Source organism: Rhea americana, unplaced genomic scaffold, assembly GCF_003343005.1.
Source record: "Rhea americana isolate MKP2758 unplaced genomic scaffold, rheAme1 scaffold_255, whole genome shotgun sequence".
NCBI lineage: Eukaryota > Metazoa > Chordata > Aves > Rheiformes > Rheidae > Rhea > Rhea americana.
The window spans coordinates 658,725-672,303 of NW_028186374.1; the positions used below are offsets into that span (position 1 = coordinate 658,725).

At 47.7% G+C, this 13,579-nt stretch overlaps 1 protein-coding gene across 1 annotated transcript in view; it reads right to left on the reverse strand.

The window, feature by feature from the left end:
- Positions 1-13,579, reverse strand: part of AXIN1 (axin 1) — an 83,275-nt gene that overhangs the window by 17,538 nt on the left and 52,158 nt on the right. The window contains exons 4-5 of the mRNA XM_085307213.1: positions 10,108-10,204; positions 704-841 (exon numbers count right to left, since the gene is read on the reverse strand). Coding sequence (XP_085163339.1) covers positions 704-841; positions 10,108-10,204 — 235 coding nt within the window. The remainder of the gene's footprint in view (positions 1-703; positions 842-10,107; positions 10,205-13,579) is intronic.

Genomic DNA, 13,579 nt, shown 5'->3' on the forward strand with positions numbered 1-13,579 from the left:
TGGCCCAGCAGCACCAGGGCTTACATCATGCAGTGCCATGGGCTGCCCTGGCCATCCATGCAGTTACTGCATTTCTCTGCCCGCTAGATGATTTTTGGATGCTACACCTGATCAACTCCAAATTTTCTAGGGATGTTCTAGGCACTGATGGGCCTTTAGGTTTTGGTAGAAATGGCACTCACAGACACCTCCAAGTGCAYCACTTGCCATCTGCTCACTGTCTGCGGAGGAAAGAGGGATCACACAAAATTCCCACAGATGGAGTCATCTGAACATAAGTTKTAGCCTGGAGGGGAAGGAGAACTCCTGTGTTACACAGATCCATCCTTGTGCAGGAGGGACTACATACAAAGTCTGTGATGGAGGGGAACAGGAGGGTGCACAAAGCCCTTGCCATGGCAAAGACGATGATGGGGAGCACAGAAGGCCCTATCTGGTGACCGAAGTGAGCACCGCTATGCCGTAACTGGTGTCTTACAGAAAGGAGGGAGCGATGGAGCTCACAAGCTCTGCACAGATGGGTGGGAATGGTGCCCTGGAGGCTCCTGGTGGGATGGCGAGTTTCTGAGAGTCGGTGATGCATGTGGCCGCTGCAGCAGCAACGTGATCACCCAGCGCGCTCGGAGAGCAGCCGAGGGATCCCCATGGGCACAGTATGCAAACGGATTTCCAAGCTGCTATGGGAGGTGAGGTGATTACTAACCGCTCGAACGCGTTTAAGGCGCTCTTCTAGTTTTTCCTCCGCTTCACGTTCCTTTTGTACTTCCTCCAAACGATTGATCAGCTCTGCAGCAAACTTCTCTGGTTCAACATGGATGTCCTTTGGCATTCGGTATGTACGCTGGAAGAAAAATAGACCAGGGTTAGCAAAARGTGCATGCAAATCAAGCATTTATTTTGGACTCTTAAATAACTGGGAATGCCAGCTGTTTCAGTAGGGCGCTCAGGGTGGACAGGCCGGCAAACAGAGGATTATCACCAGCTCCCGTGTCCAACACCAGCTCCATACACCACCTCAGGAAGGGAAAAGGTTTCTACAGCCATAATCAGCAAGGTCTTCTGGCACCAAAATCCAATTTTGAATGTCTATGCCTGGCTTCTTCAAAATTTATACCTGGTCAAGGTGTATTGATTTCAAAGGGTTGGAAAAGGACATACGGGCAAACCTCTCAAATAAAATGACCTTACAGCTGGGATGTTTTCACTTCCATAAAAAGGAGAATTCTTACTTAGTCTGCTTAGTTCAGGTGAAGCAGCGGGTACCAATCGCTCAAGGCTAGGCCACAGCAGCAGAAAGGAGTGGAAATCCTACCCCTGCCAGGAAATCCTACTTTCCTCCATCTCCTAGCTTCTGCTACAGCTTACCCCAGYCATGAAAGACGACTGTTCCCATAAAGCCTCCTCTCTTACTGGTATCCAACTGTGGCAGGATTGCATCTAGCTTTCTTCAGAGCCATGCAAAGGTTCCCTGCTTGCTTTATCAATATAGCAACCTCTGGCAACCTTACAAGCATGGAGATACTAATTTTCTGTTTGCTCTGCGTGAACAAACAAATATATAAGAGTTCAAGGGCGTTCTCAGTTCCTTACGCTCAGTTACATTGCCCCTAAATTCCTGCACTCTGGAACAAGAAGTTTCTGTAGTGAAGCATCAAGCTCACAGTCGCCGTATTTTTTTTCTCTTATTTTTTTTCCCTTCTGTGCTATTTTGTTACTTCTGCTAGTAGAAAAATTAAAATGACACAGCAGAGATAAAAATTTCATTCAGAGAGAAAAAAAGGGAATTTAATAGTATAAAAACCTGCATTCAAATATTTCAATACCAACATGAGAGAAGTATAGACTTTATATGACCAAAGATAAAATTAAATATGAAGACACGAGATAACTCATAACGCAAGAACAAACGCAGCACCAGAAACAGACATCTAGCTTGGGATCTGTAATGGAGGATTAGAGACCAGATGATTTTTTTCCAATCATTTTTTTTGTGCAAACCCTGAATCAGCTGAGACACTTGCGCAGAAGACTGAAATAATGCTCTGCCTCAAAACTTGCAAAAGCATGCAAATCCTACTGTTTTTATCTCTCTGCCAACTGCCAAATGGAAGGCAGAGGGAAGAAAAATAATGGAAAAAGCATCTTAACTTATGGCACTGAGAAGCTGAAGACATCTTTTATAGCACCCAAGCTGCCAAGGTCTCAGCTTAGAGCAATGCTTTTTTGTTCGCCGAGAACAAAATTCAACAAACCCTGCCAACAAGTCTCAATTTCAATGCTTGCTACTATCATCTCTTTCACGCTGCATGGTGCTGGACTGCAGCGTCCCCAGGGGATTTTTTGTGGACATGATGTAGTTCTGCAGGCAARAGGACTGTCTGCCCAGAGCCTCCCGTGAAAAACCAGAAGGGCCGATAACTTGATAGGAAGTTATCCAGTCAGCACTGAACCCAACAGAACTGGGACCCCTGCCAAAGACGACAGCCCAAAACAAACCGTCTCCTTCCCCCCCATCCAACGCGATGTCCCTCAATCCCTAGCCAACAAGGAGGAAAATAACCCAGATAAAAAGAGCGAGGGCAAGACACAAAGACAATTTCCCTGCGGAGCTATAGAAAATCCAACCCCTGTTTGGGCTGAGACAGGAAAAATACTGTTGGCATTTAGATGTCTTTGGAGGAAAAGGATGGGAGAAGCAAAAACATGGGAAAGACATCACGGAGGAGGAAAAATATTAGCAGACAGATTCAAAGCAATTCTACAAGCTGCCCAGAATCTTTAGAGGCCAATGGAGAGAGTAGGATGGCAAATGCATGCCATAAACACGTATGTGCCCCAAGCACTGGGAAACGCTGATGAGATATAGGGTAGCTCTGCTAGGTTTAACGCTCCCTGTTACCTGCCGATATTCCCATACGGCMACTTGCTCTGCAACTCTGCAGTACGCACGCTGTCAAAAGCCAAAATCAAGACCACACTGTTACAAGACTTCCAGTTAAAMAAGAGCCTGGCTTGCTTCAGCTGCTGTCCTACCATGGTTGGAGTTGCACCTTCTTGGCCAGACCTTCTTGCTCTCCGCAAGATGTGGCTTTCAAACCAGTCTTGTCCTCCAAGCGTGGCCCACTTGAAGCGAGTTCTCCCTCAAAAGTCATCCTCTCATGCATCCTCCGCCCACAGCAAAGTTTTCTCCTCAGGCCCTCATCACAACGGTTCCAGCTGTGCCGTTCATCCCACCAAACCCAGCGCTCCAMAGAGCACCTTGCAAAAGGAACCAGCATCTTCTGCATGAGGTTAACGACAGCGTGGCTGAAACACCAAGATAAAGGGTCCTGGGGTCCTGCATGAAGTGGGATCTGCCCCCACCAACGTCCCGGGGCAGCGAAGGGTGCAGTGTTCCCTTTGGCAGCGTGAGGCTACCTGCCTCAGGGAACGGCAGTTCACCTGCGCTTCTCCGTGTCCTACGGCGCAGCTGTGGAGCTCCGCCGGCTGATTTTCAGTACAGCGCCCGTTCCCTCCCTCGAGATCAAAGCGGGCCCTGCTTCAACAAGCAACAGGGGACAAGCCTGGACGTGCTGGGAAGTAACAGACAGTCCTAGTCATCCAGAAGGGCTGGGCACAGCCGGGACCRGGTTATGCTTTCTTACCGTTCCGCTCTTCGCATCTGTCCCTTCCAGAGAGGTAACCGCAGCCTCACGGGCAGGAGGGTCGGGCCGTACTTCCCGGGCAAGTGACTACCCAAAATACCAAATTATGGACTGCAGCTGCACGGGGATCTTGATTTGCTGGCYGTCTGAGGATAACCTTAAAAGGTCCTTCCCTCCCTTTCCCAGCCCTTTATTTAAAGGACTAAAAATAGGCCTTCTAAATACCAAGCAGACTCCAGAGGTGCAGGACAGCACGGGATACACTCGCCTTTTTCTCTTCTCACTTTTGGGGACGCAAAGCACTACCTCCGGGGGCTGGAAACACCTGCCTCCCGTGCACAACGTTGCTGAGAATCAGTGAGCGATAGAAAGCAAGTCTGTGAGCAAAAACAGAGACTTGCATTCGGTAACTAAATAGTCAAACTAAGCTGCTGAGAAAGGCTCTTAGGAATAACTAAGTAATAAGGAACTGGCCACTAAGAGCAACATTTGCAACAACTGCGATAGCAAAGATTGGGAGGAGTGCTACAGAGTGGGAAATCAGGGAGGAAGTTGCGTGAATACAGGGGGGATGTGTACCAAGGAAAGAACACCCAGTAATGAGAACAGAAAGAAAAAGCAAAAGTTGTTCGCCACCTCACACTTGTTAGCATCTTTTGAAAAGGGCATAACCTATACACACACATGTGTGAGCTGCCACGTGGCTCCTACCACCTGACGACAGCGTTTTCAGTGACCAGGACTTCTGGCTCTGCAAAGCAATAGCCTTTTTTAAAAGGAAAACTGCAGAGAAAGATTTTCCTCAACAAAAACGGAGCTTAGCCTTGAAATACTGGCATTAAGAATCAAAGTGACATGCTTAGCATCCCAGCATCTGGACTTTGTGTAGTTCAGGAATGTGCCCCCAGACGCCCGCTATCATACGGTAGGACCTGACAGCGCCTGTCCTCTCACTGCTATATATTGGGAAGGCTTCTGAGATACAAGTGCTATTTACTCATTCCTCATGTATCCATGAAGAAGGACTCTTCTGCCTAAGAGAGTCTGCGTTCATCAGAAAGCGGGCCCCAAAACCATGAACGCTATTTTGCGAGGTAATGCTAGCAATTCCCGATGAGAAAAATCTCTCACCTGACACGTAGCTACCTGTTGGGTGATGTGCTCATTGCCTCCTGCCACCTCAGACCTGCCAACTTTCTCTGCGGTTGTTTATACGGCAGCGGCGCTAAGACCTGTTCAGGAGCAGGCACCGCTCCGCTAGAAACTTTGCAAGTCCAGCGTGCAGAATCTCTCCATCGCAACTATTGCTGCAGCTTCCACGGAAAAGCAGGACTGGGAAAGAATTTCCCTTTATTTTCACAGACTTTGATGCAATGCAACATYCCAAAATAAAAAGTCTATCCCAAGCACCCAGCCAGCAGCTGCAGCAGGTAGAAAGGTCAAAGCCTGCTAAGCTGCATGTTTAATTCCTGTAAAAATAAGGTAGCTCCTTCCAGATCCAGCAAAGCTTAAGGAGCACAGCTTCATTCCTAATGAGCATCTGAAGACATTCAGGATCACTACTGTATCTAGGGAGCTCTAGATAAGATGACTTTGCTCTTCCACAACAAATAGTTCAGCACATTTATCTACAGCCTCTGAAAGGCTGTAAGTAACAGAAACTAAACTACAGAAATTAAAAAGATCAAGTCTAAGTCTTTTTGGTGAACTAGTCTTCCTCTCCCTTTGATAAACCCCTGCATCTGCAAATCCTGCTATCCTGCCCTTGGGGTTTTCCACTCAGCACAACAGCTTGCTGAAGTCCTACAGCAGCACATTCAAAGGTGAAAGACCGAGGGTGCAACTCTTTCCTGGTGCAGTCCCCGCTGGGAAGCGGTCCCCGTGACTGTCTGCCTGACCATCCGAGTTCAGTCCGACTGAAATAAACCTCACTCTACTCCACGAAGAGCGATCACACTCAGCCTCCATTGTACTGGTGTGTCTTGAACGGTGACTTGCAGAACGCAATGCCGGCAAGCAGGACGTGCATTATGGATGCTCTGAGTATCTCCATGGGTCTCMCTTTATTCCTAGCTCAAAGGATGAGCTACACAGAGCTCCCCAAGAAACTCGTAGTACTGGGGAGTAACKCATGCAAATTCCCATGCTGAAACAACAGATAACCGCTGAGTGCTCTCTGATATCCCTGGACAGCAAGCATGGACTGCACTGACCTGCTTCAAAAGGCTTCAGACAGCAAATGGCTCGAGMAACTTATTAAATGACAGCCCTGACTTCGGAATGGAGATACGCTCCATCAAAAACCAGCCAGGCTGAGCTCTTGCACAGAGAAGGATCTTTCAGCGCTTCAGTGCTTTGAATCTGCCCCCGTCTCCCTGTGGGGATACTGAGCCCTGCCAAGAGAGTCATAAATAAGCTGTTTATTGTTTTAAAATCAGAATGGCCCCRAAATGCTTTTGTTCCAAGTAAAAGGTGCAGCATTTTCCAAGAGCTGATGGGTCTAACACTCACCACTGTTTTTGGAAGATCCGTGCCCTCCTGTCCTGACCACAGTGAGAGCTCTGGCCACTCTGGGTCAACAATTTTGAAAGGAATCACTTCATTTTTAAGAACAGTTGTTCTATCTAATCAGGCTGCCACTAATTCAGATGGGGTCTGTCCAGAAACAAACCATGACAAGCTGGGGAGGTTAAAGGGAACAATGAGTAGGAGGCTGAATGCCACGTTGGTTGGCAAGAAAGAAAATAGCATGAGCCGGTCTGGTTGGACTAATCTTTCCTAGTGACAGCTGTGAGGAAGGATTTCTTGGGGCACCTATCACTAGAACATTGTGCCTCTTCCGGTTCACTGTCCTTGACATGTGAAATGCCTGAAGCTCTGGCACCTTTGGGAAGAAGCAGCCTGCTAAAAATATGCTCGATACATAAGCTCTCCAGTATTTCCACTTAGCACCTGCTACCATATTTTTCCCCTTTCTTTTGGAGCTAATGGAGTGGGGATTGCATGGATTTTGCTCTATGAAGCAGATGCAGGACTTGGGTTTTGATGGGTATCACCTTCCCTACGAAACTGTGCTTTGAGGAGCAAGTTCCACACCAGAACACACTGGCATCCTAAGTATATGCTCCCTTGGGAAAATCAGGTCTGTCCAGCTATCTTTCTTGAAGGATCAGGTGAGTTTCTCTCTTCCATAGTGAGGAGAAGGAACACAATAAAGTTGCAAGCTCAGTGTTCAAAGCTGGTTCAACAGAATGAGCTCTCAAGCAATGCCCTGCACGTCTGTCTGCAAGGTTGAAAGTTGGGACCTTTGATATTTTTTGCTCTTTGTTGTTATCTTGTCCTTTCTCGCCCTTTCTTCCCAACCTAGTTTATGCCGTCTCTTCAGTCTTGTCACAGGGACAGCATTTTTACCAYGGTCTATACAATATCTGGAACTGAAAAGGCTAAAAGGAAAGACTCTCAGTGCACCTTGTGGGTTCCCCTTGGGGAGAATAAACCTCAGTTCTAAGATGAAATAAGAAGTTTTCCAATGCTATAATTGGAGAGAGGTCTCTAATTAGCCTTAGGGATCTGTGAATTGGGCTGAATCACTTCTGAGGGATCTGACTGGCCAAAGAATAGCACGGTGGTAAATCCAAAAAGTCTCTTCCTTCTACAGGTTTGATGCCTCCACAATGCTCGAGTAGCTGATGTTAGACCAAAAGTCAGGACTGGGCAGTGGGGAAAACAGTACAACAGCGTGGGTAAGGCCTTTCATTCTCTGTGCCTTCACCCTCTTCTTTTGGGAGTTTGCCCACTCTTTGCTTATTATGGTTGCTCTCAAATCTGAGAGCAAGATGGAGCATCACATGAAAAACAACATTWGCCTGCCGCGTAATAAGATTCCTCGAAGAGGCACAAAACGAATGTCTCCTAGCTTGCTGAAGACCTTCAGCCACTGCATTCCTGGGCAAGGAGCCACTTCAAAAAAACACAACTTTTCCAAACTTACAGCATTTGTATATGCTGTGTAGAATATGCAGAACACTGCTGGCCATGCACCAAGACGTAGCATGACCACTGAAACTAGTGAGCAATCTTCTATGACCATAAAATCACTACAGTTTATAGCTTTTACACCTAAGTAAAAATGCTCCTATTAGAAACAATATCAGCCATTTCGGTATTTTGCATAACAGCCTATAACTCACTTGTAAGTGAACGTTAAGGTCTCTGAAGGACTTCTGAAATGACTTTTTGGTAGTAGGAGGTTCTCTACTATCACAAGTAAAATATGCCACGCATTCTGCAAGCGCTATCAGTATCGGCTCTGTCTATACCAGTTAGATACGTGCTCCATAAAGACCTTCACTCAAAGGTTACAGTTTGGTCATTGCTACACGTTTAAAAGTATACTAATCATCAGGTCCCAGCAGCTACGAGTGCGTTATGATATCATGCAGCCCACAGTCAACAACTGACTTTGGGAAGTGACACTCGAAGAAACATTTGCATGKCTCCTGGCTAATTGGGTAAGTTTAATTCAATAAACTTGCAGTTAGAGGTGATTTTAAAGGACTAACTTCATAATATTTCACACTGGTGTTGTCAAAACATATTGTCTAATTACCTTCCCCTTTCTTGGCTGATTGATAAGTGAGGGCAGAGCAGTGCCTCTCTGAAGTCGATGCCAATTCTATGTCAGTAATTGGCTGGCAGGAGGTGCCAGAGTGTCTGAACTAAACTCTTATTCCCCGGAGAAAGACTAGAAGTAACTTGACTTCTCAGTTCTCCACTCCCATATAAACAGGCGTCAAGATGCCTTCTTCCCTGGGACTTAAACTTACAGCACAGAATCTAATGGGAACACTGGATGTTTCACAGAAAAATCCTTGTGAAGCGTCTGCATGTAGTTTAGGAGGAATATGTAGTTCTAACACACCATGTAGATAAGTAGGACAATATAAACATTTATAAGCAGCAGGTGGCCAATTTAAATCTTGTGGGTTTTAGTTTTCTCTCTTTTTTTTCAACTGGTTTCCAAAAAAGTAGATAAAATTTAATGCTAAGTAAAACTAATTAGGCTGCAAGGAACTGCTGCTGGAATGACACTTATTCATTTCAACAAAAGAAATGTTTGGCAGATGGAAGTTCGTTAAAGCAGAGCTCACTATACATATTTCATGCTCCATACTCTGAGTTTATAACCTGCAGTTCATTGAGGCACTGCCAGCACACATGATCAACAGAAAGCCACTATTATTTTTATCCAAAAGGTAAAGCCCCTGACAAGCTTTGAAGTCAGAGAATATTCAATCAGTAGTTCCCACTGTTCAGTAACAGCAACAGCAACAACAACAAAAATAAAGGCCAAGCTTTCAAATTGCAACTCTAACAAAGCAATGCTTACAGCAAAAACTGCATCAAGTGGAATAAAAAGGCGCCCAGCCACTCTTTTCGACAGCAACCACACTGTGAAGGCAACTGTGTGAAAAGCGAGGTGACTGAGCAAAGATGGCTAGTGAGCGTCCACAGCCAGGGCTTTTATTGTCAACCCAGTGATCAAAGCACAGGACACCCTCTTAAATCTAAGGAAAATAATCTAATTTAAAAGGCAAAACAAAGGTTGGTTGAGTTCTTTGCTTTTTCTTTTTTTCAAAAAAATCAGATTAAAACAAGGGTGTATTTCCGCTTGTATTGTGCTGCTTTGAGTGGGTAGGACAAGAACAGCTGCGTCAAGTTTGAGGCCASTTCTGCAAAAAGCAGATGGACGTGTTTTTTCTATTTGATTTGYGCTGGAGTCCAGCTGTCCAAAGAGGAAAGAAGCACCTTTATTCCCTGCTAGATATTAAATGTCACCTGTAACTTTGCACAGAAAGAAGAATACTTACAAGAATAAGTAGAGCTGCAGATGGTGCTGCAGAGCCCTAACGGTCATGCTCATCTTCCAAAAGCAGTTTGCTCATCTGAAGCAACTGAGGAGGCAATATCAGACAACTGGAAACACTTCTATCTGCACCTTCTCTGCTTTGCTGTCTTGCATTCCCCTGTGGGCTTTGCGGCATCCTCCAAAGCCGGTTACAGTTCCCTTCTGCCCCTCGCTGTATGGCTTGGGACAGTTGCAGTTCTCCCTAGCTGACCCTGGCTGAAAGCCATGTCAGCCTCCCTGCCTGGTGGCCTTCCTATACCTTCCCTAGGTCTCTCTAGCTCACCCAATGGCATAAAACCCGTTTGCAGGCAGACGCCAGCTGCCTGAACCAGCTGACGCATCCATTTTGCCACAGAGAAACAGCTCGCTCCTGCCTGACTGGTTAAGAAAAGTTGCCTGTTTTGGACGGCCCTTGATGATCAACTCTAACAGTTCGGTAAAAGGCTACGGAGCCTTCCTTCCCTCACAGGCGTGTGAGCAAGCACAGCGAAGGTACGCTAGAGAKCTTACCGATTTTGCGTATTTACCTTTGCAAAAGGAGATACTGCTACTTACAGGAATGTGAGGTAGTGGCACACGTCCATTTGCTTTGGCACTTTCCTGCATCTCTCTGCGATGCTGCTTTCGGAGTCTGTACGGTGGGATCCCATCTCTGCCAGAACAAAACAACAACACAGCCCRCTTTAGTGCCTTTCCTTAGGTGGTCTCAGATCGCAGGATGTACCTTTACACCTCACCGCTGCCCAGAGGCAGGTAGGAGATCTCTTTAGGTTCGAGAAAGGCTTCACCCACGCAAGGCAAGTGCAACAGAGCACGAGAAACCGGGACGAGGAACGGTGCTCGCGGCGGTCCCGGCGGCCGCGGCGCTTTGCTTTTCGCCGAGGGGAAGCACTTACACGGCAGCCCTGGGGAGCAGCACGAGGCAGGGCTCCGGCAACCCCTGCCCTAGGCACAGGGCAGGGAGAAGGACTTGGATTGCATCCTGGTACCTTTTATACTTGGTTGCTTTCTATAAAAGAGAAGGCAATGTGCACAGTAAACCACAGGGCAGGCTAGGAGGGGGAGAAGGAGGAGGAGGAGGAGTGGGAACTCTGTGAGCATCTACATCAAGGGGAATTCAGTCAGGGAACAAGGTGTATATATATTTTTAAGTGCACCTGACAACTTCTCGAATGGCTTATCAAAGCAAAGGGGCACACTCCACTGTTCTCAAGACAACCTCTAGCTCAGACAGAAATTATGGACTTTTGGGTGCATGTCGGCTCCCAACGAGCTGGAGTTGGAGGGGTTGGAGCTATCGGGCTTTGCCAAGCACTGCTAATTGCAAATCATTGTTGCCCGAGTGTAACTTCAAGGGAAAAAAAATTGTTTTTTTGTTTTCGTTGTTGCATCCCTGCTGCTTATATCCTAGAAACCGAAGCGGAGCTCACTTACAAGATACAGGAAATAGGCTCACATCCTAGTGAAACTGGGTTATTTTGAGGAAAAACCCAACAGGTGCAAAAGCAAACRCTCTCCTGGAGCTTAGGGGTTTGGAGTTTTCCTTTTTTATTATACARATTCTCCTGATTTGGTAAAAGCAACTGTTTTGGAAGTCTGTGCAATGGAACTTGTGCAAATTAATGTAGTGGCTTAGTTGCAAATACCGAATATTTTCCATGCATAAACACTGCTTCTCCCCAGCCTTTACRTCCCAGTGAACAGATGACCCTTACACCGTTCTGAACAGTGCAAAYGATCCAGTCCCACCACGCTTTGCAACGAGGAGATATTGACACAAGCCAAAAGTCTTTATCACCTAAAAAAAACCCCTAAAAAAACCCCCAAACAACCACAGTTGCTTCTAGATAACATGAAATAGTTTAACCAGCTGACATTAGCAGATTTTTGGCACCTAGCTTGCATGCTATTTGGCAGCGAAAACACAATTTGCCGTATTTTTTTGCCCGAAAATCTCCAGAGTAAGAAGCGCCGACGCGCGATCGGTTCTCTCTCCCAAACCCGAGCCCCGTCCGGTTTCGGGTGAGCCTCGCTCTCCCCCCGGGACAACGGGCGCGTACCGAACTGCAACCGGGTTCACCGCCCGTGTGACGAACGCAACTTCCTCTAGTAACCGGGGCGGTCAAAAATCAAATACCCTTATAATAAAATAAGGAACCGGGATTAACGACAAGTGCTTTTCAGCACGAAGGCAAATGATAAAACGGAAAAATCAGCCGGGCTAACTGCAGCTCCGAGCCCGGGCTGCAGGTAACGCGGGAGGAGGACGAGCGAACGCGGGGCATCGCCTCCGCTGCGCCAAGCCCGCGGCGACGCTTTGCAAGAGCCGAGCGGCTTCGCAAAGCGTCGCCGTAACAACGGGCCCCTACGAGAGCCTTCATCAGGAGGCTTCGTCGTCTTTAACGATGAAGCTCCATTCGAGAAGTAACTTGGAGTCGCCACGGCTGAACGCTTCCGCCGCGCCGAGCCGCAGCTTTTCGTCCCAGACCGGACGGCGACGAAACAAGCGGGGATTTTTACAGCCCCGGCTTCCGCCGCGGCGCGATTTTAGCGATCAGAAAAACAAGATCTCGCCTTCATCGCCTYGCCGAAACCCCGGCCGGCAGAACACGGGCAAAAGCGGCCTTCTAGGGCAAGGCGCAATTTTTGTTTCTTTATTTTATTTTATTATTTTTTTTCCCCCCGTTCTCCGCAGCAGCCGTCCCAGCGGAAAGAGCGACTTTTGTTCAGAGCACGGTCGYGCGAGGCTGATAACGGCCTCTAATCTAGCCGGCTTCAAACACACGTTCGGCCCCGCTGCGCCGCCTTTGATGTCATTTTAACTAGATTCCCCAACGCCACCTCTGAACTCGGAGCATTCCTCCGTTCAATGCGCCGTGCCAACTCAACCAGAGGAAGCAAATTCAAAGATAAGCACTTTAATTTTATCCCCACAAAACCGTATTCAATAGATGGCGGAGCGGGAGCCGGCGGGGAGGGGGGGGAGAAGCAAGGAAAAAGAAAAGAAAAAAAATCTGCTACAGCGCTTTTGTTTTCCTTTGTCAGGTAACTTGCTTTGAGATATTTTCAATAGACGGAGAAATAATAATAAAAGGGGGAAAAAAAACTATTTTTTTTTAAGAGCACATCTACTTTTAAAACGAAACTTTCTGCCACTGTATTTACTCGTTTCACCGTGTGATTCTCTTTGGCACCAGCGAGCTCCGCGCTGAAACRCGCTGGAGCAGGGAGCCAGGGGGTTTCTATCATTTTTTTTTTTTTTTTTTTAATACTAATGTCGTCRGGCTGCGAGCTGGGGAAGGCAGCGGCTTCCTCTGCTCCCCGCGCCGGCCTCCGGCACGCGCGGACGGAGCTTGGGCCGCACGCGACGAAGGAGCTCCTTCGCCGCTCCTCCGCCGACGGCCGCCGAATCGTCGCCGCTGGGCTCCCGCCACCGTAGGAGGCCGTCAGGGCTTGCGCAAACACGGCGGAAGCCGTCGGGGCTCGCCGGCCGCGGGAAAGGCAGGAAACGGCTCTGGGGACAAGCTGCGACGAAACCTGTCCTCCTCCCCTTAGGAAAGATCCATCTCATATGGAGATGGAGATCTTCAAGGTGCTCCAAGCACGGAGCTTCCAAGCTGCCGGTAACCTGAGACACATCCCAAGGGCTCACCAGGAGGGCAAAACTCGAGCCACCGGCTGCAGGACTCCGCGGTCGAGGCCACCGCAGCCCACCAGGGCTAACATGAGCTACCATCATCTCCTGATGTCCTCTCTAGACCTCGCCTCCATGTCCAACAGCTAAAACAACACAGCTGCTCTTCAGATTATAAACCCGGGTTTCCACAGAGGGGCCTGTTTTGCCTACAAGGGCAGTGGGATTCGTATGACACAGGAAGACTGAAAAATAATCAGTGGAGGGCYAGGGCATTTAAGAATTGTGTTTTTTAAGCTACTCAAAAAACACAACTCCTTGAGCGACAGAGACGGACAACATTAATTGTTACAAAAATTCAGCACACTGCAACGGCATTTGCCAGCGCTTGGA